The sequence below is a fragment of the Aspergillus homomorphus genome, assembly GCF_003184865.1.
Source record: "Aspergillus homomorphus CBS 101889 unplaced genomic scaffold BO97scaffold_33, whole genome shotgun sequence".
NCBI lineage: Eukaryota > Fungi > Ascomycota > Eurotiomycetes > Eurotiales > Aspergillaceae > Aspergillus > Aspergillus homomorphus.
The window spans coordinates 112,515-136,931 of NW_020291919.1; the positions used below are offsets into that span (position 1 = coordinate 112,515).

The 24,417-nt window shown below is 51.9% G+C and overlaps 7 protein-coding genes and 1 non-coding gene across 8 annotated transcripts; 4 read left to right on the forward strand and 4 right to left on the reverse strand.

The window, feature by feature from the left end:
- Positions 1–235: 235 nt before the first annotated feature.
- BO97DRAFT_407257 (uncharacterized protein) lies at positions 236–647 on the reverse strand. The gene has a single exon (XM_025695605.1). The coding sequence runs from the start codon at positions 562–564 to the stop codon at positions 388–390; it is 177 nt and encodes a 58-aa protein (XP_025549089.1). The 5' UTR covers positions 565–647; the 3' UTR covers positions 236–387.
- Positions 648–1,559: 912 nt separating this feature from the next.
- Positions 1,560–6,497, forward strand: BO97DRAFT_150839 (uncharacterized protein). The gene is made up of 4 exons (XM_025690166.1): positions 1,560–1,903; positions 2,015–2,117; positions 2,172–4,973; positions 5,032–6,497. The coding sequence occupies exons 1-4, from the start codon at positions 1,725–1,727 to the stop codon at positions 6,460–6,462; spliced, it is 4,515 nt and encodes a 1,504-aa protein (XP_025549090.1). The 5' UTR covers positions 1,560–1,724; the 3' UTR covers positions 6,463–6,497.
- Positions 6,498–6,997: 500 nt separating this feature from the next.
- On the forward strand, positions 6,998–9,278 carry BO97DRAFT_395170 (putative nucleotide-sugar transporter). The gene is made up of 4 exons (XM_025694015.1): positions 6,998–7,409; positions 7,468–7,544; positions 7,611–8,489; positions 8,546–9,278. Exons 1-4 carry the CDS (start codon positions 7,326–7,328, stop codon positions 8,817–8,819), a joined length of 1,314 nt encoding a protein of 437 aa, XP_025549091.1. The 5' UTR covers positions 6,998–7,325; the 3' UTR covers positions 8,820–9,278.
- Positions 9,279–9,689: 411 nt separating this feature from the next.
- Positions 9,690–12,237, reverse strand: BO97DRAFT_150894 (putative sterol o-acyltransferase (APE2)). Its single transcript, XM_025690167.1, has 6 exons — positions 11,662–12,237; positions 11,142–11,585; positions 10,374–11,078; positions 10,028–10,283; positions 9,900–9,941; positions 9,690–9,832 (listed from the first exon to the last, which is right to left on the reverse strand). Exons 1-6 carry the CDS (start codon positions 11,778–11,780, stop codon positions 9,806–9,808), a joined length of 1,593 nt encoding a protein of 530 aa, XP_025549092.1. The 5' UTR covers positions 11,781–12,237; the 3' UTR covers positions 9,690–9,805.
- A 333-nt stretch (positions 12,238–12,570) lies between these two features.
- Positions 12,571–16,007, forward strand: BO97DRAFT_395176 (AP-1 complex subunit gamma). The gene is made up of 5 exons (XM_025694016.1): positions 12,571–12,799; positions 12,902–13,025; positions 13,090–13,278; positions 13,328–15,440; positions 15,498–16,007. Exons 1-5 carry the CDS (start codon positions 12,790–12,792, stop codon positions 15,591–15,593), a joined length of 2,532 nt encoding a protein of 843 aa, XP_025549093.1. The 5' UTR covers positions 12,571–12,789; the 3' UTR covers positions 15,594–16,007.
- A 1,275-nt stretch (positions 16,008–17,282) lies between these two features.
- On the reverse strand, positions 17,283–19,497 carry BO97DRAFT_150984 (DnaJ-domain-containing protein). Its single transcript, XM_025690168.1, has one exon. The coding sequence runs from the start codon at positions 19,166–19,168 to the stop codon at positions 17,417–17,419; it is 1,752 nt and encodes a 583-aa protein (XP_025549094.1). The 5' UTR covers positions 19,169–19,497; the 3' UTR covers positions 17,283–17,416.
- Positions 19,498–22,280: 2,783 nt separating this feature from the next.
- On the forward strand, positions 22,281–22,747 carry BO97DRAFT_407263 (uncharacterized protein). The gene is made up of 2 exons (XM_025695606.1): positions 22,281–22,494; positions 22,551–22,747. Exons 1-2 carry the CDS (start codon positions 22,395–22,397, stop codon positions 22,664–22,666), a joined length of 216 nt encoding a protein of 71 aa, XP_025549095.1. The 5' UTR covers positions 22,281–22,394; the 3' UTR covers positions 22,667–22,747.
- An 897-nt stretch (positions 22,748–23,644) lies between these two features.
- BO97DRAFT_t210 lies at positions 23,645–23,734 on the reverse strand. The gene has a single exon. It is a non-coding gene; the product is annotated as a tRNA-Asp (tRNA).
- Positions 23,735–24,417: the final 683 nt, after the last annotated feature.

Genomic DNA, 24,417 nt, shown 5'->3' on the forward strand with positions numbered 1-24,417 from the left:
ATTCCCAGGTTTCCCTAGATTTCTTTAGCTCCCTACCGACCTAATGATGGGCAGGACCAACGGGCAGATCCCCAAGTGGTCCTGGGCACGGGGATGGGTCTAGTACCTTCTTGCCTGCCTGCCTGCCTATTTACCATCATACTAACTGACTAACTAAGGTACTGATAGTTTAGTTCGCCCACCCCAGCCAAATCCATTAACCACTCATCAGCGTGGATCTGGCGCCTCAGGCCACCACCAATTCCTGAATGATTTTAGGTGTATTACCATCACGGCCATCACGGCCACCCAACCCACTTTCCACCACCCAACCCGAGTCCATCAAGGTGTACTGTACCTACTTACCGTACCTCCATCCTACTAAACTAAAATGACTGACTGACTGATTCACTGACTGACTGACCTCAAAGGATCTCCTCTCTTTTCTACACCACCACCACCACCATCCACCTTCTCTCTTTCTCTCGTTCCCTCTCTCTGGTCTTCCTCTCTCTCTCGCTCTCTTTCCTCCTCCGCACGAGATCTTCGACTTCTCTGCACTCTCCCCTTTGTTGCCTTGCCCATTTAAAAATTGGGGATTTATTGTGGCTATTTATCCATTTCATTTTCTTGTTTCCCTTTTCCCTGCCCAGCTTTTCTCTTCTTGGTGGCCCCCCCCCCCCCCAAATTTGCCTACCTACCCACCCAGCCCACCTAGACTCTGTTTCCTCGTTTCGTGATCGATCGCCGCATTTTGACTCTCTTTCTCCTTCTCCCTTCCTCTCTTTCTGGTCCCATTCTCTTTCTGTTTCTCTTGCCTTTCGTTCTTTCTACTTTCCCCTCTTCTTTCAGACCTCTCTAGTCAACCTCGATCCTTCTCCGCCAGATCGGAGGAGCTCTTATCAGGTGAGTTCGAGGATCCCCTTCTACTGCTCAGTTAATCCTAGCGCCCTCTGCTGCCGACCGTTCGGCTTTTTTGCGCACTTCTGCATCCATTGCCTAACCATAACATCGGGATTCCTCTACTCACTTCTTCCTTTGCGTTGCCCTTTGCTCCTGAAGCGTGCCTTTCCCTCTCGCATTCACTGACATGTGTTGCCGTTGCACCTAGGCTTCTAATTTCGACTTGATTTTCTGCCTCATTTCATACACCTCTCGTGGCTCCGGGAAGCTCCATACCTTGTTACCCCGAACGGTCTTGCGAATTAAAGCGGTGCAATACACAGTACATCAGACATCCCTGTCACTGATCCAACATCCACCTAGCGTAATCCTGCCTAGCCCACCCTCCACCACCCCCCCCTCTCAAGTCACTTTCCGGGCGCCTGCCAACAACACCACACTCAACAGACCACTGGTGCCCGAACGCCTTGTTTTTCACTGCTGTGCTGGTTCCCTCGTGTTCCACTTGCATTCCACGATCTCATACTGCTATTCGTCTTGCTTCGTTTCGAATATTTCCTGCGAAAATAACAACGAAGCTCATATCACTGCCGACTTCGCCCCGATCGCGAACATCTGGAACGTTCCCACTTCTCTTGATATTGCTCTCCATCTGTGAACTCCTTCGATTGGCCCTCCAACGCCAGCATCTTTCTACCAAGATATCGATAGTGCGATTAACGCCCCTTTGACCATACGGGACTCTGTCGCAAAGGTTGACGCTTGGCATTCGGGCCAGCGAATGCTGACGTCAAAGGAAGGCTTGCGCGGACTGCTCGATCCCCATTGAGGGGGTTGTTGACATGAATCCGGCAAACCTCACCAACGTGGGTGGAGGCATGAATGGTGGAGGCATGAACGGCCCTAACAATAATCAAATAATCTTAACCCAGGTTGCGCAAGCGCTGCAGGCCCAGGGTCAGTACTCAGGATGGCGAGCGGAAGTTCAGATCAGAGATCGGGCACTGAAGGTCTATCAAATGTAAGTGGCCGATGTCTCTATACACGTGCTCCTGACCGCTTTGTGTGGCTTGGGTTTCGTGTAACCAGTTAGACTAGGCACAGTTCTTTCGGTCTGACACTTCGATACCAGGATTACATCACTCCGTCTAATACAGCCCCGCATCGACACGCAAAATGCCGCTCGTGCGGCGTTGACTTTTGAGCAGAAGGCATTTCAAGATGCAAGAGAGAAGGTATGCACTCATTTGGCGCTGGCACCCCTCGTCAACATGGCCTAACAGTTCTAGAACGAATATGAGAGGAACTGCAACGAGAAGCTTGTCCATATTCGTGACACTCGCGCAAGACAAGCTGCTGTAATGCAGAATGGCATGATGCCCCAGGGCCCGGCAGCAGGAATGCCTGGAGTCGGACAGGCGGGGTTTCCTGCACAAATGAATCACCCCATGCAGGCATCTCCGATGCCGGGACAACAACAAATGTCCATGGGTATCAATGATCTGGGTCAACAGAACGGCATGCAACATCGCCCACAACCACAGGCGCCGCAACAGCAGCCGCAAGCAGCACAACAGAACATCATGCAGCAAAGAGCCCAGCAAAGACCAGGGGCTGGATTTCCCTACAACGACGAATTGCAGACTCTTTCCGCTCAGGAATATGAGCAAGTTTGTCGAGTTGCAAGCCAAATAATGTCAAAGACCCCCCAAGAAGATGTGGAGAAGATCAAGATGAACTTGCAGAATATGTCGCCGGAACAGCGCCAATATCTATCTAAGAAGAACATGGATCCGTTGACTTATTTCTTTCGCTCGCAGGCTCTGACCCAGCTTCGACGGTTCAAACGGAGTCGGATGGAAATGGCTCGTGCTCAGGGTAACGGTGTCGATCCCAATGGGGCGGCAATGCTAGCAGAGTCGATGAACCCGCAGCAGCGGCAAATGCTCACGAACATGATGAATTTACAGCGCAATTCCGCATATCCCATGGGAAATCAGCAAAATCCGGAACCATCGTTCATCGGTAGTGTCGACAACATCCAAGGGCAGCAGGCGGATGGGTTGCGTTCGCAGGAAGCAGGCCAGCTTGTGGTTCCAGCCAGTTCCTTGCCCATCAACCAACAATCGATCAATACGGCCTCAAATATGTTTCAGATGGGCCCGCAGATGGGCCAAAACGCACAAGCCGGTATTAGCCCTCAATTCCTTGCACAACATGCGCAGAATCCGCAGAACGTGCCACAAGGCCGATCTCAACAAGGACCTCAATTGCAACAAACGGAGCCGCAAGCCCAACAAGCACGCGTCCAAGCTGCACAAAGAGCGCAGCTCGCAATGACACAAAATGGTTCCCAAATGCAACATCAAATGTCGCAACAAAGCCCTGCAATGTCCATGCTCAACCGTCCCATGGCGGGTCAAATCTCTCCCGCGCAAGTAGCTGCACAAGTCCGGCCTCCGTCTCGAGCCCCTGGTATGGGGCAGCAGCAGGCTAATGTCCAGACCATGGGCGGACAGCCATCAATGCAGCGGCCTCAAATGCCGGCCAATCTTCCCCCAGCGATTCAAGAACAACTCAACCAGATGAGCGCTGAACAATTGAATCTTTTCATCCAGCAGCGTCGAGCGATGACGGCAAATCCGGCTATGGCAAGGGCAGGCCAACAGCAGTCCATGCCAATTCAGCAAAACTTCGCACAGCAAGGCCAAGGCCAACAAATGTTGGGCGGACAAATGGGCAATGGCCAGGGCATTAGGGCTCCTCTCAATATGCAACAGCACTTTGCGGGCATGACGGGCGCTCAAGCGCCCAATCAAATGCTGCCCGGACAGCAGATGTCGGTTCAGCAGCGACAACAGCAGCAGCAGCAGCAGCAGCAGCAGCAGCGTCAGCATGACATGTATAAGTTGCAGCTTCTTCGCCAGCATAGTGGAGGGATTGAGATGTCACCTGAACAAGTCAAAGAGATGGATCGCCTGCATTTCCCTCCAGCGATCTTGAATAATAATCCGAACATCTCTTCGCCCGTTCCGAAGCATATCAAAACATGGGGGCAGTTGAAGCAGCTGGCAGCCTCGAACCCACAACTACTTGGGGGTGTAGACATTCAGAAACTGATGGCATTGCAGAAACTTCATCTTGCCCAGATTCTTGCCCAATCGAAAGAAGGCGGCCGCGGTGCCGATCCGAACAGTCAGGGCCCGTGGATGCCGACACCATTCCAGGGACAATCGCAACAATTCATGAATCCTCAGCTGCCACCCGGTCAGCAACAAGCACCTATCAATATGCCCGCCATGCGTCCTATCACCGCGCAAGACGTTCAAATGGCCAGGAACCGTCTCGGTCCCCAAGTTCAAAGCCTAAGCGATGAACAGCTCCGGGACTTGCTCCTGAGAAACAGACAGAAACAGTTACAGGCAGCTCAAGCTCGTGCTTTGGCTGCTCAACAGGGACAACAACCTCAAGCAGCACAACCTCCTGTCACTGTTCCTTCCACGGCTCCGCAAGCCAAGTTAGAATCCCAGCCCTCACAGCCGACGGTGCAGCAGGCTCAGCAGAATGCAACGGCCAAAGCCCAAGCTGCAGGTACTGGGAAAGGGAGTAAAACGCCTGCTACGAAGCAGGCACCGAAAAGAAAGCTACCCAATGATGAACCCACCGAAGTTCAAACTACGCCTATGCAGAAGTCAGCTCAGCCTGCAACTTCTCAAGGAGGACCTGCCCCTCTTCAAAACCGGCCCAACGTGCTTTTCACCCGTGAACAGCTGGCGGCTATGACGCCTCAGCAACGTGCCCAGCTTGAGATACATTTGCGGAGGCAACAGGCGCAAGGCCGTGGCTCCATCAGTAGGACGGCCGCTGAAGATGCATGGAACAATTTACCGGAAAGGATTGTGAAACTGTACAATGAGATTGCTAGGACTGCGCCGCCCGCTGAACCGGTTGCAATCACACCGGAACAGAAGGCAAGCATGTCTCAACAGCTGCGTGACTCGACCGACTATCTGGGTAGAATGGATGCGCTTGTTCAATTCTTCGCAAAAATTCCTGGCCAGGACAAGAATTTTCGCAGTTTGCTCGCGATGGTAAGTTTTGACCACTTATTTCCCCGCAGTTGCATTTGATTAATGACGCCCACTCCAGCGGATACAACTAATGAGACAATTCAAACCTGGATCTGACTGGACCCTCACCGACCAATATACGATCACGCCGGAATACCTCGCCGCCACAACTAATTATATCAAGAAGTTGTTCCATCATATGATTGCTCGAGTAAACCAGCAGCATAACCAGCTACCTGGTCAACGACCCAATGCCCAGCAAAGTGCATCCATGACACCGGCCAGCGTCCCGAACAACATGCCCGCTCTAAACGCGACAAACTTGCAGCAGTTACAGCAACAGGAAGAGGCTCTGCAGCGTGCTCGACGAGCATCCAGCCAGACTGCCTCAGGATCTGCTGGGTTACCGCAAGCGCCATTTGGTGCACCGTCTCCCCAGGGTGTTCCGCATGCTTATGGGCCCGGAAGTATACCCCCGGAGCAATTGAAGCTGCCCCCACCGAAGAAGCGAAAGCAGTCTCATGCTGGTGCTACGCCCGTGTCCGGAGCTCCGATGACCAAGACTCAACCGAACAAGCAACCAGGTGTAGAGACGAAGCTGGCTGGTACAGCTTTGGGTGGCTCTTTCAAGTGCAGTGTCCCTGAATGTCAGAACCACTATCTTGGATTCGCCACTCAAACCGCGCTCGATAGCCATGTCGAAGAATGCCACAAGATCGAAGAACCTATCGAAAATCCGCTGGAATTTGCCCTCGAGAGTTTCCGTACCAGCCTTGTCAAGGAGGAAGATCAAGGAGGACTTCACAGCAGTAAGGATACCTCACAGGCTCCTGGCAAGCTTGGTGCGTCATCATCTCCAACGAAGAACGAGGCCAAGCCTGGAGGTACGCCGATCCCTGCTGGTGCAACTCCCATCGGCCGTGCCCCTAGCCAACTGGGACCCAAGCCTAGTTCCCCGGCCTCGAATTTGCAACTAACACCTCGTACTTCTTCAGCCAAAGTGCCTACTTCATCTCCTCTCAAGCCAACAACAAGCAAGGACGACAAGAAGGAAAACGCCAAGCCCTTGGAACATGCTCCACCATCTATGGACGTGGTAATGACCGATCCCTGGGCACACAGTGCCATATCTCTCGATACAATCCAGGACACATTCTTAGATCTTGGTGATGATACTGGCCTTGGCTTTGGGGCGATGGACGAATTTCTCAATCCCGAGATGTTTACCAACTCTCAGGCCGAAGACACCCCGGATTCAATCGAGACTGGCCTTATCACCCAGACTCCTAAGGACAACGACCTCCCGAAGAGTGAAGAGGTCAATGGCAAGAATGGGGGAGATATTGCCGACGAGAATTGGATACCTGTGGATTGGATCAACCTCCCGAGTCGATTTGAGGATGGCCTTCTGATGAACGACTCCTGGGACGACGTCGATTGGGATATGCTCGACCGTAAAGACACGGGTATGAACGTTGACGACAGCGGAATTGCCATAATCGCTATGTGATATGGGTCATATTTTCGGTTCTATCATGAGCGCTGTTTATGATTTGAGTTGGCGAACGGCGTGGTGGTCTCTAACTTTCTGCCGGCATGGCTGATACACGCTGGCTGTACATTATTCTTTGGATGATTTGCTGAGTCTTCTGTCCACACTTAACTATCATTTTTCTTAGCCATGGCGTTGCGAGGAGCGAGTGGAAAAAAGAAGAGTCTTTTTGCCCAGACAGCGATGTGTCTCGAGTGGGATTTTCGAGATTAGCTAGCGGCATTTCATATGCTTTTGAATCCATTGGACATGACAAGTCGATCATTTCCAGCCTCTTACATTTCCAATGGTAGACTTTCAACTCTTGATCTAAACCGGCCATGGATTTCCGGGGGCCATAGTCATGAGGATGAGGACCTCGGTAGATAATTAGATAGGATAGATAAGTAACAGGAGGATCCCGTGACGCCCCACCGGGCGATCAGCTGCCGATAAGCTTGAAACCTCAGGCCGCCCAATTCTTTCCCCGTCATTCGCCTCCCCCCAATTCCATTGCTTCTTCACATCATCATCACTTATCACTGTCTTTGTTAGTTCCGTGTTCCACCTTAGGCCCTTCACCCTCCTCCCTATATTCTTCCAGGATGGGCTATCAATAGAATAGGTTTCCATCTTAACATCTTTTCTCGGTTTTCTTCCTCAATTTATGTGACGGGCCTATTGCGCTCTTTGGCTAGGTCCTTATCGCGCCTCCTCGAATAAACACTACTAGCTTTCTTCTCCTTCCACTCCCAACCCCAAATAAGCCAGGCTAGCTCTTCAAGAGCTTATGGTTCGTATATTGAGCTTACTCCCAGCTATTATCCGTTCCAACAGCAACCATGGCGAGCAAGGCCACCGTGCCCTTTCTAGTCACGATGATGCTCGTGACTGGAGTATGCAATACAATCCTCAACAAGTATCAGGTTCGACACTCTACTGAGGATTTCGCTTTCGCTAAAGTGGCTGACAATGGTATAACAGGATATGCAGTGTGTACGAAATTGTGACTCTCCGGACCCCAAGTATCGTCATACATTTGAGCAACCGGTGATCCAGACGTAAGTCATCTGATCTGTCTCGGTTCATCAATCGAGTTATTTGCTGATATCGATCGCACATTATAGCGTTCAAATGTTCATTGGTGAGATGGGCTGCTGGGTTGTCATACTGCTATCCCATCTCTACCAGCGCTACATCGCCCCTCGCTTATCCAGCAACTCGTCGCCTCTTCTCGCGGGTGGCTATAATCCCGTACATAACGACGATGGGCTTGACGAAGAAGAAGAGGATTACACGATTCGGGGTCCTGTATATACCCACGACCCTACTAAGCCCTTTGAAACACCCGATGGGCGTGTCCTTCTTCAGGGACGGAAGATTTTCCTCCTTGCAGCACCGGCATGCTGTGATATTGCAGGGACCACTTTGATGAACGTCGGCCTGCTGTTTGTTGCCGCCAGTATCTATCAAATGACGCGTGGTGCACTCGTCCTATTTGTTGGCCTCTTCAGTGTCATCTTTCTCCATCGAAAGCTCCACCTCTACCACTGGATTGCCCTTTTTGTGGTTGTTCTTGGTGTTGCGCTAGTTGGCCTTGCAGGTGCGCTCTTCGGTAGCCAGGGCCATGATCCCTCTCAAGAGAATGCAGCAGCAGTCATCGCGCATGCCCTGAGGGAAGTGCAGACCACTGCTCGAACTCCAGAAGCAGTGCAAGCACTGATTGGTGTCCTTCTCATCGCCGCGGCCCAGATCTTCACCGCTTCGCAATTTGTGTCGGAGGAGTGGATTTTGGAGAACTACGCCATGGACCCTCTTCAGGTCGTCGGCTGGGAGGGTATTTTTGGGTTCTGTGTGACTGTTATCGGCTCGATCATTCTGTATCTGGCGGTCGGACGGACCGAGGCAGGTCGCCATGGCTACTTCGATGCCAAGGAAGGCTGGAGTCAAATCCTCCACAACCGATCTATTGCTATCTCCAGCGTTCTGATCATGATTAGCATTGGGTAAGTGCTCTTGTTACACTTCACCATCTTGACTTGCCTAAGTTTCTCTGTCTTAGTGGCTTCAATTTCTTCGGTCTCTCCGTCACTCGCACCGTTTCCGCTACATCACGTAGTACTATCGACACCTGCCGCACTCTATTCATCTGGCTCGTCTCTCTAGCCTTAGGCTGGGAGACCTTCAAATGGCTCCAAGTGGCCGGATTCGCCCTGCTGGTCTATGGGACCTTTCTTTTCAATGACATCGTTCAGCCTCCTCTCAAGGCTTGTCTCCCCCGTGACCGCCGGGATAGAGTCATCCTTCTTCCCGAGGAGCCGATCGAGCATATCTAGAAGCGTGCATACACATCTGCCATTGGAGTTGGACTTTGGCCTCTTTGTCTTTCAACATGACATATCTTCTTTTTCTCCCGCTCTCTTTTCTCTTTGCCCCATGGACTGTTCAAGAAGGTGTTGAGCACCTTATCGACATTGGTGTGCCAAATTCATAAAGGGTTACATTGGCACGGTTTGCTGGCTACTCTACCAGTTATATCTCTCAGGTCGACTGAAGCTAGGTGGTTCCAGGTTTTTCCTTCTCGAGTCGTTTCTTTTTAGTCCAGGAATATCTGTTTGATGAGTGTCCTTGTTGCATATTACCGGTTGGTTTATAAGCTTTTGTCTCGAAAGGCGATCTCATGGTCATTGTTTGGTCTTTCTTCTCGCTTGATTGCTCCGCATGAATTGGGCATAGACGCAGACGTTAGTCATCTTGATGCGCAGAATGGAAATAGGACTCATCTTTGACTGTTGGTTGCTTTCTTCGCCTGACTGCGGTATTCGTATGCAGTTCTGTAGTGTGGACTAGCGTGTATGCAGCGTCGAGCAAGGCAGAGGAAGAGATCTTGAATGACATACTATAGCATCTATGACTGTTCATGAAGACTCTTGTAGAGAAGGCGATAGAACCAGTCTCCCGTCTTTGCTACTCGCACCCAAACTGATTGATCAAACTCGTCGGTAGAACTGTTCGGTTCACAAATTCGATAGTTACTATCGACCCCAAAGTGGTTTAGGCATATGATATTGTACAGGCGATCCAAACACATTCAAGAAGGATGGGGTATTTATACATGCAATGAAGACATTCAAGAAGAAGAAGAAGAAGTATGAGATGTTAACACACAGAATATGGAAAATGCTTTGCCTGAAATCTTGTACAATATGGTATAAGTGGGGTTGGTGGCGTGTGTATGTATTGCGCCTCCCCTCGGCTTGTCAGTTATAACTGGTGTATTTGTACGTATGTATATAAAGGTGTGGATTGTACGGTTGCAGTATCACACAAGGACGTAGAGCGCGCACATCTAGAATGGTAGAGAGTGTTAGTTAAACTGCAACCACGGCAGCAGGAGGTACAAAGGAACGACTTACCATGGATAGGCCGAGGATCATGGATAGCCAGAGGAAGGAATTCTGTTTGTTGGTGAGGCGGGGTTAGCGCACGTACGTTTCGGTTGTGTTTCAAGGACGGACTGAGGTTGGGAAGTGGGTGCCCATACTTTGAGGATGGTCTTGCCCTTGATATACTTGGATTGCTGGACCGCGACGATAGGCAGCTGGAGCATCATGGCCAGGAAGCCGTAGCCGCGGAGCTTCTTGGTGATGCAGCTCATGACCAGTTCGTGGGCGATGGCGCTGACGAGGAAGGTGATGAACATGGCCACTGGTTTGGAGAAGTTCGCTAGGGAAGAGAAGTAGACGTGGCGGCGGAGGAAGTGGTGCACGGGGATGTTCCATTCACGCGAGAATTCGAGCCTGTGCGTTGACTTTGTTAGCTCCTTATTTGCAGTGTAGATCGAGGGCTATAAGAGACAGTGGGTGTGGTGTGTGTGTCCGAAGACGTACCAATCGCACGCATTCCACCAATCCGAGTAGAAATGCCGGTCGGCGAAACAGGTCAGCTCGGCGAAAGCGCCCAGCACATACTCGAAGATGACCAAAAACACAAGCAAGAAGGTGATCATAAAAGGGAAGAGAAGCATGCTGATGGTCTCCGCCATGATTAGAGCCTTTTCTGTCATGCTTGACACCGTGTGAAGCTGGATGTTGGCTTCACTCAGGACTGGGACAATGAACTCTTCGCTCGTCAGTGTCAGGAGAAAAATGCACCCGAAGATCGCGAGGGTCTTCAAGCCGATTTCGATCCAGTCCCGGTCACTGTTCCGAGGGTATTCCAACTCGTAGCACAGGGTGGGACAGAAGATGAAATCAACATAGTTGGTGACCGTTAGATTCTGTGGGTATGTGACATTGCCCATTGGAGAGGTCAGCTCCGTGGCTAGGTCCTCGCGCAACTCTGCGACTGATTCGGATCGTGCGTGATGGCTGTGGCGCCGGGTTGCCGCGTGTCGCCGCGGGGAGGCATCCGGATACGGCACAGGAGCTTCCATTGATACGGAGCCGGGTTTATCGAGGGAGGATAAACGGCGCTCAGTCTCGCTGAGATGACCATTATAGAAGGCATATGAGTGAACCTTCATCAGGATCGTCAGTGTATGGAGGGTGAAGAACACTTGCGCGGTCCAGGTCCAGCGCATCATGAAGGGCCAACTGGAGCCCAATAGTTAGCTCAACGAATCGCGGCAAGAGTTGAGTGTAGCTTTTGCAACTTACTTGATCCACAGACAAGCCCAGGCTGCTTCGAAGATGCTTTGCATCACCATGCCCCCTCCTTTCCAGCGCAAGAAGCCACCGTGCGCCCTGATGATGCGATGGAGGGGTAGCACCGCAGCACTACTTACCACCATAGCCAGGTCGCTGAAGCCCATGGACCACACGTTTGCCGACAAAAGGCTCCAGACTCTCACCCTCAAAGGGTAACCAGTATCCTTGATATTCCGAAGTGCTGTGGTGACAACCATGATGAATAGTGCAATCCAAAAGAGGGTATAGAAACCGCGGAAGTTGCGGTAGTCGCTTCTGGGGTCGAAGTGGGATACTCGGGGCACATAGTCGATGGTATAGAAGATGCGTGTACGCGCGCGAGCTTGCTTTCGGGCCGTGGAAATCGAATGGAGGGAAGGCGGGGCATCTTCAGGGACAGGAGTCGTCTGGCCGCTGCAGGTGAAGATTGTCAGTCGAGGGTTGCTGCTGCTAATTCTCCGAGGGACCCCTTGGTTGGGAGGCTGCGTACCTTGATTCCAGACTTGCCAGCTGAGGGACTGACGTAGGATCCGCGGACTTCTTTATGGCCGGAATGACACGCGGCCGTAACAATGGGGAACCATCCACCTGATGGATGGAAGAAGACATGCTGGTCTAATCGGATGAAGGACAGGAAAAGGGGGACGAGGGAGTTTCACATCGAACCGGCAGAGAATGAGCGGGGAGGGAAACAAAGCAATTGATATATGAGACAATGCTGGGCATAAACGGATCTGCTCTTTTTGCCACGCATGCAACGAACTTGCGACAAGAGAGAGACCCAGAAGGGCGAGGGGGGATTTGATGCGCTCTTATGTGGATCCTATACTTCGGGCACAGTCTTACACAACACAAAACACCTGTTAAGGCTGGTTTGCGCAGGGACCAACCGACCAAAACGAATACGAAAGATCTTTTAAGGGGTAGTCTAAAGAGAGTCAGACATTGAGGCGCAGATGTAATGTATGCTTAAGGCTTTCGTAAAGATGATCATCAGCATGTATCTCCTGCAGTAGCCTGTCGATAGCGTACCATCATGAAGGAAGATTAAATTGATTTAATGCCAGTCAGTCAGTCAGTCAGTTAGTCAGTACCAGTTAGTATTTCGAGGACGTCATGAGGCGCGCCTGATCCCGGTCTTCGGAACTGTGGTTAAGCCGAGTCTCCGCACCAGTCGGGATGGTACCTGACCGATGATGTAAGGGTAGACTGGGGAAAAGATACGAGTACGCTTTCCTGCCTGACGGGTAAGGCAGCAAGGCAAGTCGGCCACGTGACAGATAGCGCGGGACAGAGCACGAGAGACGCTAAACCCAAACCAGACGGCAAGTGCCAAGCCGGCCAAGTCGCAGGAGCGGGCGAGGCTCAACCCATCTGGAAACTCACAGTCCTGAACGCAGACTTGGTGGTCTGTTGGCCCGATCTTTATCTTTGATTATTGCTACTCTGATTGATTTCCCAGTATCAACCCCCTTCTTCCTCCCTTCTACTTAACCTCCTGGGACTGCGCAGACTGGATTCTTCGCTTTCTTCCCCCTTTCCCCCCGATCCTCCCCTCTCCGGGCGACCTCCCCCGCCTTTCTCTTGTATCTCCCCGTAAGGGGTCCTTGTGCCCGCCATGGCATCCCGTAAGTGAAGCAACCCTATCCCTCTACATGGAGATGCCTTCTGGCCCACAATTTGACCTACCAGTCACTGACATTGTTTTCCTTGTCGCCCCAATGGTACAGTCAAGCAATTCATTCGAAATGTGCGGTCGGCCAAGACAATCGCCGACGAACGAGCTGTAATTCAAAAGGAGAGTGCGGCCATCCGTGCTTCCTTCAGAGAAGAGAGCCACGATTCAAACGTCCGGTCAGCAGAACACTCCATCGCTGTTATTTACTCCCCTGAGCCGACTGCTTATACTTGTGGACAGGAGAAATAATGTGGCCAAGCTTCTGTACCTGTTCACCTTGGGTGAGCGGACGCACTTTGGTCAGATCGAGTGTCTGAAGCTGTTGGCATCCCACCGCTTTGCAGACAAGCGACTGGGATATCTGGGCACTATGCTACTGCTGGACGAAAACCAAGAAGTATTGACGCTGGTAACGAATTCCCTAAAGAAGTGAGTAATCATGCCAGCGTCGCCGATGAAACCCGCTAATGTGTTGTAGCGACCTTAATCACTCCAATCAATATATCGTTGGCCTGGCCCTCTGTGCGCTGGGCAATATCGCCTCCGTCGAGATGTCTCGAGACCTATTCCCCGAAGTCGAATCCCTGATGTCTACCGCGAACCCGTACATTCGGAGAAAGGCAGCGCTGTGCGCCATGCGCGTTTGTCGCAAGGTTCCAGACCTTCAGGAGCATTTCTTAGAAAAGGCCAAAACCCTGCTGTCAGATCGGAACCACGGTGTTCTGCTATGTGGTCTGACCTTGGTAATCGATATGTGCGAGGCAGAAGAGGCCGAGGAAGGCCAAGAAGGGGTGATTGAGATGTTCAGGCCTCTGGCGGGTGGACTTGTGCGTGCCCTGAAGGGACTGACTAGCTCGGGATATGCTCCGGAACATGACGTTTCTGGTATCACGGATCCTTTCCTGCAGGTCAAGATTCTACGCCTGCTCAGAGTTTTGGGAAGAGGAGACGCGGCAACTAGCGAGTCAATCAACGACATTCTGGCGCAGGTGGCTACCAACACTGATTCGACCAAGAACGTCGGCAATGCCATTCTCTACGAGGCTGTTCTCACCATTCTCGACATTGAGGCGGATTCAGGTCTCCGAGTGTTGGGTGTCAACATTCTCGGAAAGTTCCTTACAAACAAGGACAACAACATCCGCTACGTCGCTCTCAACACGCTAAACAAGGTCGTTGCCATTGAGCCCAATGCCGTCCAGCGACACCGCAACACCATCTTGGAGTGTCTCCGCGACCCAGATATCAGTATCCGGAGACGAGCTCTGGATCTGAGTTTTATGCTCATCAACGAGAGTAACGTCCGCGTCCTGGTTCGGGAATTGCTTGCGTTCTTGGAAGTTGCCGATAATGAATTCAAGCCTGCGATGACGACGCAGATTGGCATTGCTGCGGACCGCTATGCTCCTAACAAACGCTGGCATGTGGATACCATCCTTCGTGTGCTTAAGCTTGCTGGTGCGTACGTGAAGGAGCAGATTCTGTCCTCCTTTGTCCGCCTTATCGCTACTACTCCGGAGTTGCAGACCTACTCCGTGCAGAAGCTCTACCTGGCGCTGAAGGAGGACATCTCGCAGGAGGGCCTCACCCTTGCCGCCACCTGGGTGATTGGTGAATACGGCGACAATCTACTGCGTGGTGGCCAATATGAAGAAGAGGAACTGGTCAAGGAGGTGAAGGAGAGCGACATTGTCGATCTGTTCAACAATATCCTTAACAGCACATATGCTACCCAGACTGTGATTGAATATATCACCACGGCTTCGATGAAGCTAACCGTGCGCATGTCCGATCCAGCCGAGGTCGAGCGGCTCCGTCGCTTCCTTAGCAGCCGGACCGCTGACCTGAGCGTTGAGATTCAACAGCGGGCTGTCGAGTACACCAATCTTTTTGGATATGATCAGGTCCGCCGAGGTGTCCTGGAACGCATGCCCCCTCCCGAGATCCGGGAAGAGCAAAGAGTCTTGGGTGCTCCGGCCAAGAAACGCCAGAGCAAGTTACTGAAAGACAAGTCCAAGAAGCCAGTCAAGCAGGCGGAGCAGGACATGCTACTCGACCTCATGGGTGGCGATGCTCCAGTAACTAGCCCGACCACCAATGGTTCACAGAACACGGCCGATCTGCTGGCGGATATTCTCGGTGGCGATGCAGGCCTGTCTTCACCTTCTCCTCAACCCGCGCAACAGCCGGCTGGATCCGTCAATACTAGCGCGATCATGGGTCTCTTTGACTCTAATGACACCTCGCCTTCCCCCAACGTATCGCAGTCTGCTTCTTCAGGTTTAGATCTCTTAGGAGGCCTTGGATCAGCTGCGTCGCCAGCTCCCAGTCCTGCACCTTCCGCGCCTGTACACACAGCATACAACAAGAATGACTTGACTCTCACACTCCAGGTTCAACGTGCCAGCAACGGTAATGCGCAAATCCAGGCGCGGTTCCGTAATGTCGGGAACTTTGGTCAATTTTCCAACGTGGGCTTACAGGCTGCTGTTCCCAAGAGCCAGCGGTTACAGCTGAATGCGATCAGCAAAGCAGAATTGGAGACTGGTGACGAGGGGATTCAGATGCTTAAAGTTGCAGGCCTGGCAGGGGTAAGTCATCCTGCTTTTCTGCCTAATTCCTTGCACGTGTATTAATATTTGCCACAGGCCCTCCCGCCTAAACTTCGCCTACGTCTGCGAATCACATATGCCAAGGATGGTGCAGACCCTGTGACGGATCAGGTTGACTGGAGCGAGCCATGAGGCGGACGGACGACGTGACTGATATCATATCCCACTCACTGCCCGCCTGCCTCCGAGGAGGCAGGCCGCGTGATCTTAATTCATCTACCTTCCATCCATTCATCTGACATCCCACTTTCTCATCCCTCACCTTCGATCAACTCATTCTAGCCTAGACGATACTGCCTCAATGCAATCTTCCTTTTCCATACTGAGCGAGTTCGCCCACCCACTCAACTGTAGCGCAGTCACCCTCTTCAACCGCATTCAGCCTCAGCCAGCAGCGATCACGTCTCAGCAGCGCAACTGAGAAGAGACCGTGATCTAGCCAGAGCCAGAACATTCATCCCCCTTCTCCCCTGTCTAAGACACACATCACCATCGTCCCACCCCATCACACTCACATCCCTATGCATGTACACCTGCACAATCCACATACATACCCGCTTAGTCCGAGCTCCGAATGTAGCATCCCCGATCCCCCGGTTTCCCTGTGTTTCGACCGTGGTTAATTTCTTTTCCAACATCTACTGCTCTTTCCAATCTTGCACATTTTCCTGGCCCTCTGTTCATTCTTTCCCGGTTAAATCCAATGTAAATGCCTGACGCGATGAAGTATGACCAGGGATAGGGAACAGTTTGCTTTGCTTCCTCGAGCTATATATATATATTTATATATATATGTCCGCAGTGCCGCAAATCAAAGACAACCATAAGGTGTCAAAGTTTCACCTTGTATAATGCAACCTTGCTGCCACCATTAGACTCTTGTTCTATTGCTTTTCTAAATATAACTACACTACCCTACGAACGACCAGGGAGCAACGCGCGAACGGGAAGTACATGTGAAGGACTGAGAATGGTGGTGGGCGGGGAGATTTGGGCTTGGGTCTAAGTGGAGGCCCAACTTCGCTCTTCACTTTTCCGGGCTCGTGCTCGTTCATGCCCGCTCACTCTCTCTCTCTCACCTACTTACTACCTGAATAGGGCGGATGTAGATACAGTGGGTTATGGACTCTGGGCTCTGGGCTCTGGATTCAGGGATGGCTGACTGGCTTGTTAGGAATAACCCTTCTCCCTTTCCCCCCCCCCCCCACCCCCTCCCCCCCTCCTGGTCTCTACCTCTTGCTTCCACCTTACGTAGGGGGCGAAATTAAGTATTTGCAGCTTGGAGGGGGAAATGCATGAATACCCAAGCTGTATGCGAACGGTGGGGGAATCGAATTAAAGGTCCGGAAGGAGGCTAGATACAGCTTAGGATGATGTCAAGCGAACAGACTACTTGGCTAATATAGAGGTAAAGAAAGGTAAGGGATCTGATCGGGTCTGATGTAAAGTTCCATTGTTGAGATTGGTATGGTAGTGTGGATGTGGTAGTTTGTTACTGTAACTGTACTAAAGTGGATATGTTGTTATGTGAAGCGCTTCCTCCCAAATCGATTTCGTCACTCGTAATCATCATCATAGACTCCTTGAAAGCTGGGGAGCCCCGCCCCCGTCTCTCATCCTGATTTCCTCCCAAGTCCTTGGCTATTCGATAAGTAGATGCACCAAACCAAAATAGAATCCATCCCATGCGCCGGCGTAGTTGCAATGATAAGTGAAGAAGATAAGTAAGTCACAGTAGTGATGTATGTGGGAAACAGCTGAAATCCATAAGGGCATCGACATCTGGAAGGGGATAAATGCATGAATTAGAGGGACTCCTCAAAATGCAATTGCGAGATATTGTCTTCATATCACAGAAGATCCAGGTAGATCATAGCAGGTGTTTCGGATAGTCCTCGCGGGTAATTTGTTGTAGAGTGGAATTGGTTGCGTCGATAGGTGCGAAAAGAAATGACTTATTGAGCATAAGCGGATTGTCGCCTGCCTATCGGCGGATGGGGGTATTCGTCCATGCGCCGGGCATGGGCATCGCGACCGGAATGTGGAATATGCTCAGGGCCAATCTCGCGCGCATACTTATAGTCCCGGTCCTTGCCACGAGCGTATTCTACCTCCCCATAGAGGGGTCGGGAAGAAGACTGCCTCGAGGCACTGGGTCGAGATGAGGACTCGTAGCGAGCCGCGTACTCCGACGGATAGGCGTAAGTACTGCTGCGCACGGGTGGTTTTGGCATGGAACGGGTGGTCCCCGAACGCTCTTGCCGAGGCGGTGAGTAGCCCCGTGCGTGTCTTGAGGAAGCGTGGGGTGACGGCATGCTCGGCTCTACCAACACTGGTTCTGGATCCGTCACGATCCTGTATCTTCTGGTCGGACTTTCCCCTGGTGGCATTTCTGGGGTTCCCGGGCTAGAATATCCGGAATCGTATTTCTCCGTGGTTCGTAGCTTCGTTGCGCGAGAACCACCATCTACCATGTTCAGAAGCACCTGCTCCGAACGACTCAAGGTCTTCGGGCGAGAATGAGAATGTGCAGTAGATGCAGACCGTGAAGTTTGGAGAGAAGGTCGAATCGACGAAGATTTGACAGCTGGCGAGGTTGCAGCCGTGGGCATGCTGGGTACTTTGGTATCATAGGATCGAGACTGGGACTCGACGTGCTCGTAGGAGCCATTGCGCGAACTGGAGCTGCGCACGGTTTCTTTGCTGGGCCGGTTGGATCGATTCGAGCGCCGGGATGAAGAGGACTCGGGGTCGGCTGAATCGTAAGCATGAGGCCGAGGAGGCGACCGGGAGGCCCTTGCCCGTCGATCAATTTCGATGGGAACGGTTCCCTTCGACCGCAGGATGTAATCCCGTGCGGTAGTATGCATCTTTTCATGCTTTGACTCCAGCAGATCTGAGTACTCTTGCGATTCGTAACGTGCAGGCTCGGGGCGGCGGGCTGACTCCATGGGTCGAGCTTTGCGTGTGGAAGACTCCCGATTTCGCTTCGATTCGGAGGGTCGTGTGACTCGCACGTAATATGAGGAAGCGCTGGAATCGGAGGCGGCACCGTCATCTTCGGATTCGCTGTACGGGGCGGCCCGTTCAGGATACTTCTTGTCGTAGGCATCCCGCTTACGTTCCTTGGTACGGTACTTGTCGCGAGATGAGTGGGTCGACTTGACGTTGTCCCGTAGCATTTCCTTTGCGGCGCGCGCAGCACTCAGAGGGACACTCTTGGTCTTCTTCTTCTCTTCCGCCACCTTAGCTCGTCGCTTGCCATAATCATCATACTTGCGAGTTGTTGGTCGCGTCCCATCGGTGTATAGGGCATCGTCATCGTAGTAGTTTGTGGCGTCGGCCGGGGTTCTTTCCTCGTAAACCCGTCCATTGCGATATTCACGGGCACCGCTGGAACCCGTGCCGTTGCTTCGCGAAGACGATCCGTCGGGATTCCCGCCACGCGCCAGCATCTCCCGTCGAAGCTCGGCAAGGCGAACCTTGTTGTCATATTTGGCCCTCCTCGTCTCGTCGGAAAGAAGTTCGTAGGCTTGTTGGACTTTTTGAAACTCGTCCTGAGCCTTACTTCGTTGGCTCTCGTCCTTGATTTTGTCGGGATGGCACTTCAGCACGAGTTTGCGATGAGCGGACTTGATATCAGCGAGCGTCGCATCTTTCTGGACCCCCAACACCACATATGGGTCGATATCTGGGGTGGAGGACATGATGTGAAAGCTGTGATCAATTGATCAAGCGCACCAAGCACAAAGACCATACGATGCTAGTATGGTTAGAATAGAAAAGTAGTTGAGATTGGAATGGGAAGTATATGAGAGGAAGAGTAAGAGGCGTTGTGTGGCGTTGTATAAAAGGGACCAGAAGCGACCGAGGCGGTGGACAATAAACAGAGCTGCGAGGCGAGTTCCGGATGGAGGCAGTGTGATATCGTGCAGGTACGCTTGGGGGTGAGTGGGCGGATGAACGGGAACGATGGGGTGACGTGGGTTCTCGTGACGATCAATTGCTCATAGTCGAGATATTCCACCAGATCGGATATGCGGCCAATTCATGGAGAACATGCGAGAATGGGGGAGAAGCGGAGTCAGGAGGGTTACAGCAATGTGCTGCAGCCAGAATAATAATTGGAGGGGAAGGGAAAAGGGGGAAAGAATTTGGAAATGGGAGAAAGGGAGGTTGGAGGAGAATGGATGACAACAACAATAGTCAGCCAGGGGAAAACCGGCAGCAGAAGAGAAAGGGGAGGAGAATGGGACGGAGAAGAGAGAGAGGGCGAGAAAGAGAGCGAATATCAGGGTATTATTACTGAAGACTGACTGGTATGGGAGTAATCAGTAGTAAGACCAATAGGGGAAACTGGGGCGATGGGGTTCGTTTGGGTCCGGGTAATTTCTGGGCTTTTTTTCCCCTCAGGGGAACAACAACAAGAACAGTCAGTGGCAGTAAGTGTGAGTGAGTATGGTAAAGTCAGTAAAGTAAAGTCAAAGTATCGTCGCCCACGGGAGAGGCAACCAAACTCCCAGAGGGGCGAAAAAAAAAATGGAGAATTATAATCTAAGGTCAGATCCAAGCAGACTGCGCCACGCTGAGGTCTGATGTCCGATTTCGTTCAAAGACAAGAAAAAGAAAAATTATAAAATGAAAATCAAATGAGAAACTAAAAGCACAAAATGAAAACAATACAGTACTAATCAACCCCCCAGAAACCAAAGAAGGAATAGCCGCGTGAAGTGGCACCACGTTAGGGAGCTTAGTAGCAATGCTGAATAGGCACGAACACGGTTCAGACTCTGATGAATAATTATGATGGTGGATGATGGTGAGAAGAGCTAGAATGACAGCAGGATGAACTGGATGCGTTGGCTGAAACTGGTAGAAGACGCTCGATGATGCCACTGGCTATTTCCTCTCCACAAGTTGGCGCCAAAGGAGGAGAAAGGAAGGAATGATTAATGCCAGATGATAGTTAGATGCTGATTGATGAGAAAGAGAGAGAGAGAGAGAGAGAGGAAGGAAGAATTCCACTGAGTAATCAGGATATGGAAGTGATGATAAAGGGAAGGAGACGCCCTGCTTCTTCTCTTCACCTCTTCTCCTTCTTCTCTGTCCTCTTTGTGTGGCCCCTGACAGTGACTCAATCAGTCTCAGCCAGTGAATACCACAATTGCCTTCAGGTTCAGGCGTTTGTCGCCTTCTTGAGGAGAAGGAATGGGACCAACTCAGAAGCAGCGGTGAAGTGGATGAAACCACCGGAGGGGACTTTTGTCCGTCCTTATTTCCTTAGATGGGGGGGAAGAGTCCCCGCTTGGGCAAAGAGAGACAGAGACAGACAATGAGACAATGCTCGAGAAAGTATCCTTCTCATGGATAAGATACAAGCGGTCAATTGGCATGTCTGGCCTAAGGCAACCTGGAGGGGGTTTCTACCGATCCCATCTCTGTCTTCACAATGAGATGCAAGACGAGATAAATAGAATATCCCCCGAGTCAATTTACAACCTGTCAAGCCGAACCTGAATCTGGAATCTGGTGTGGTACAAAAACTCGGTTGTGCTAGCTATACTCCGAAATCCAATTCTAAATGTGTAGGGGGTTACCGTATGGACTGGTTAACTTACCTACTTGACCTAACATACCTAACACAACAGTGGTGGTAAGGCCGACGGACTCCAGTGGTGCGTGCGGTCCTTGACTTCCCCTCGATCGAGAACTCCCAGATCCTGTGACCACTACCACTACCTTAACTACCTACTTCAATAAATCAATGCTTTGCTAGTCAATCACCGCAACCACATCTTCTTCTAAGTGAAAGTGAGCGTTTGGCGAGCAAGGAAACATTTGTTGCCTTGCCTGTCCCATCTCCTACTCCTAGCATCACATCTCTTCCTGTCAGATGAGCACACACCACCTAGTTCACCACGGCGACCGTCACCGGCCAGGGTATGCGGGGCAGTTAGTGGGTTCTTTCCGATCGACCTCGGGTTTGCTGCTCTACCAGTCTCCAGTCTCCAGTCCGAGAGAGGGAGAGAGAAAGATTCGACACTGCCGTCTTGCATGCTGATTGATCAGATGCGATGATGATGCCAACTAATCATCGGCCGTAATCCGACTGTTGGCGTCCCTCATTAATCTCACCATCCGCCCTAAACCCTGTTTGTGTTGACCAGTGGCCGTCATCGGCAGTCAGAAACCCCGCACCACCTCCCGCCAAACTGTCCAAACATCATGACAATCATTGCTCGTTGGCGCCCGCCGTGACTGCAACATTTTAGTTCGCGTCTCCGCTGTTCACGATTCCCACACCATCTTGGCTGCTTTGCGAGCCCCCCCATAGGTTGTCCGAACTCTCGTCACCTTTTGCCTTCACCGAGAGGGCTTTATAGTCCAATCATTGTCGTGGTCATCTGCGTGCGCTTTTTTCCCCGCTGCATCGTACTCCTGTTGCCTCACCGAAGATGATACACCGGGTTCTGCAGCCTTGAATTAGCTCGGCCAATTGCTTCTCCCCCTCCCCTTCCCCCCTTGATTGTTATCCCCTACTCTACAGTATACAGAGCAGGCTAGCTTTGCACACTGACCGAGCATCACACATTTCACTCGTTTCAGCGCAAGCGTGCAGTATTTTCAGCCATGAAGGGGAGACCATTTAACATGGTACCTGACGGAGCACCCAAGGTTACCACTGTCGCCTATCGTGACCGATCCGATCCGATTCGCGTGGGACAGTCCCGTGGGTTGATCCCGAGCGGTTCCGTGGTTGATATGTGAGTTATCGACCTCTGCTTCCCAGTCTTCATGTCCAATCTCAGCCCTGGCTCTCAACCCTCCTAGCAGCCAATCCAGCACAAATGCTGAGGCGTGACCCGATAGCCTGTAGGCCTACCTCACCTCGGTCCATAGTGCGGTGGAAATGGCAAGGGCAAGTCCGAGGAGATGTCTTCTATGGTCATCCTCGGCCTATCCTACCTCGCACCGGCCTGTCAGATTAAATCGCTTGTCCCACGCCATGTTACCCGTGTTCATGACATCTTCGGCAAGTGTTGCTCAAGAAGCTGACTGTTCTCGAAGAAATGACTAACTGGAGACTGGACCCTGGACCGAGTCATCTGCGCCAGAAGCCAGGCTTGGCCAACCATCTTGGCCGCGCACCATGCAATGATTATCCCGGCATTAGCGTGCAGACGGGTGCTTTAATCTTTGGTTGAAGACCGTCCAATCACAGTTGGAAGGTGGGAAAAACTACGGCGGCAACCTTGGACATTCGTCAAGAGGTTTCCTCTGAGGTAGGAGACGTAGCACAAAATCGCACGACACGTTAGCAGGTGCTTAAAGCAGCCTTCGCCAAATCGGAGCGTATTTGTGGCTTTTGCTCCAGCAACGTCTTAGGCGCAGAAGCGGCTGAGTTGATGATCGCTGGATGAGAAAATCCGACCCCGATCCATCCTTCAAGCATCCCTTCCGCCGAGATGGTGTACGGCATACGTATGACCATCTCCGATGGGCTGACCGGGTGGGTGTGCTTTTTGTAACCCTCAAGTATTTGTCAAGTTCAGATTTTCAGATCAGAGGTCATCTAGGAAAGCCTGCAAGTGGAGGCGCGGAGGCGCAAGTGCCTCGTGGAAGAGTGACGGATTCGATACAGTAAGCATCGACGATTCCACAGTCACCCCCAGCTGGAGGCGGCACCAGGGGGATGACCGAGCGCCCACCAATGGTTCCGATGACTTTCGGCCCCGGCTGCATCTTATCAATCCAGTCGGCGGCCACCTTACCTCTTTCAGCGTTAGTGTTAGCCACTAGCTCCATTGAACCAAAACGCATGGGCATGGCCGCCTTAGCGCGCCAACCCCAGCCAGGTGGCGCTGCTCAGACTCTGGGCAGTGGAGGTGTCCTCGCGGCGTCAGGGCCAATTTCAAACGTTGAATGGGCTGTTGGATGATATCGATACGAAGCCTGATGCGGCTCCACCTCAGCCGGGGGCTCATTCCACGGCAGCGCCCATCTCTGGAGCGATCAGCATGCCGAGCTGATCTGTCCCAAAATATCGGTAAAGTGGCCCAGAAGAACAAAAGAAAAACAGGCACAGCCGAGCCACGCGGCTAGAGTTGGCTCGCCGCTTCTTCATGGTAGCACAGTTGGTTGCACAAAAGAGTTAAAGAGCGGAAAGAGCGCCAAAAAAAGATCTCCCCGACTGGGAGTCGAACCCAGGTCTCCCGCGCTTGTTCCCGAATGGGATTGACAAGCGGAAATCATGACCGTTAGACCATCGAGGAAGCTTGTTGATGAAGGTCTTGAATTTACGTGAGAAGGAGATAAATCAAAATGTTGCAGATCGCCGACACACCTTCTCATCAGTTACATCATACCTACTGTCGTAGGACTTGGTACCTGAGGCATGGTACTCGTAGTTTATCCTTCCCTCGGGATACCCCACCTCTCCGGTGTTTTGAGACCCACCATGATTCAGCGCCTTCACTCCTTGTCGGATGTCCCAACTTCAGCCAGCAGTTTACTGGGGGTGGCGTGTGCACATCTCTGCATGTTAACATGATCTGCTCCCCACCCAGTTGACTTCTTCTCGTCTGTGGCTCGAAGGCAGTTTGCGCTCGGGAAACAAGCCCGCCTTTGTTGACAAACCTGCCGCGTCCCCTCTCACTACTCTCCTATCCCTGCTCATACGACAGGGTCAAGCGCCTGCACCCCTCACTAGGCGGTTCCAGATGGGTTCCATTGCCTATCCTTGACTGGCAGCTGCTGATTGAGGTACTGTACTATCCGGCGTACAGAGTTCTCAGTCCACACCAACGTCACCAAGATCCCAGCTGACCCCCGCTCTATCGCCGTTCTGCGACAAAACAAACCTGCAGATAAATGGCCCCCAGGCAATAAACATCTCATGTGACCTTCGTAATCTGACTGGGTCTTGCGATCAAACAACTGCTTTATCCACAGTACT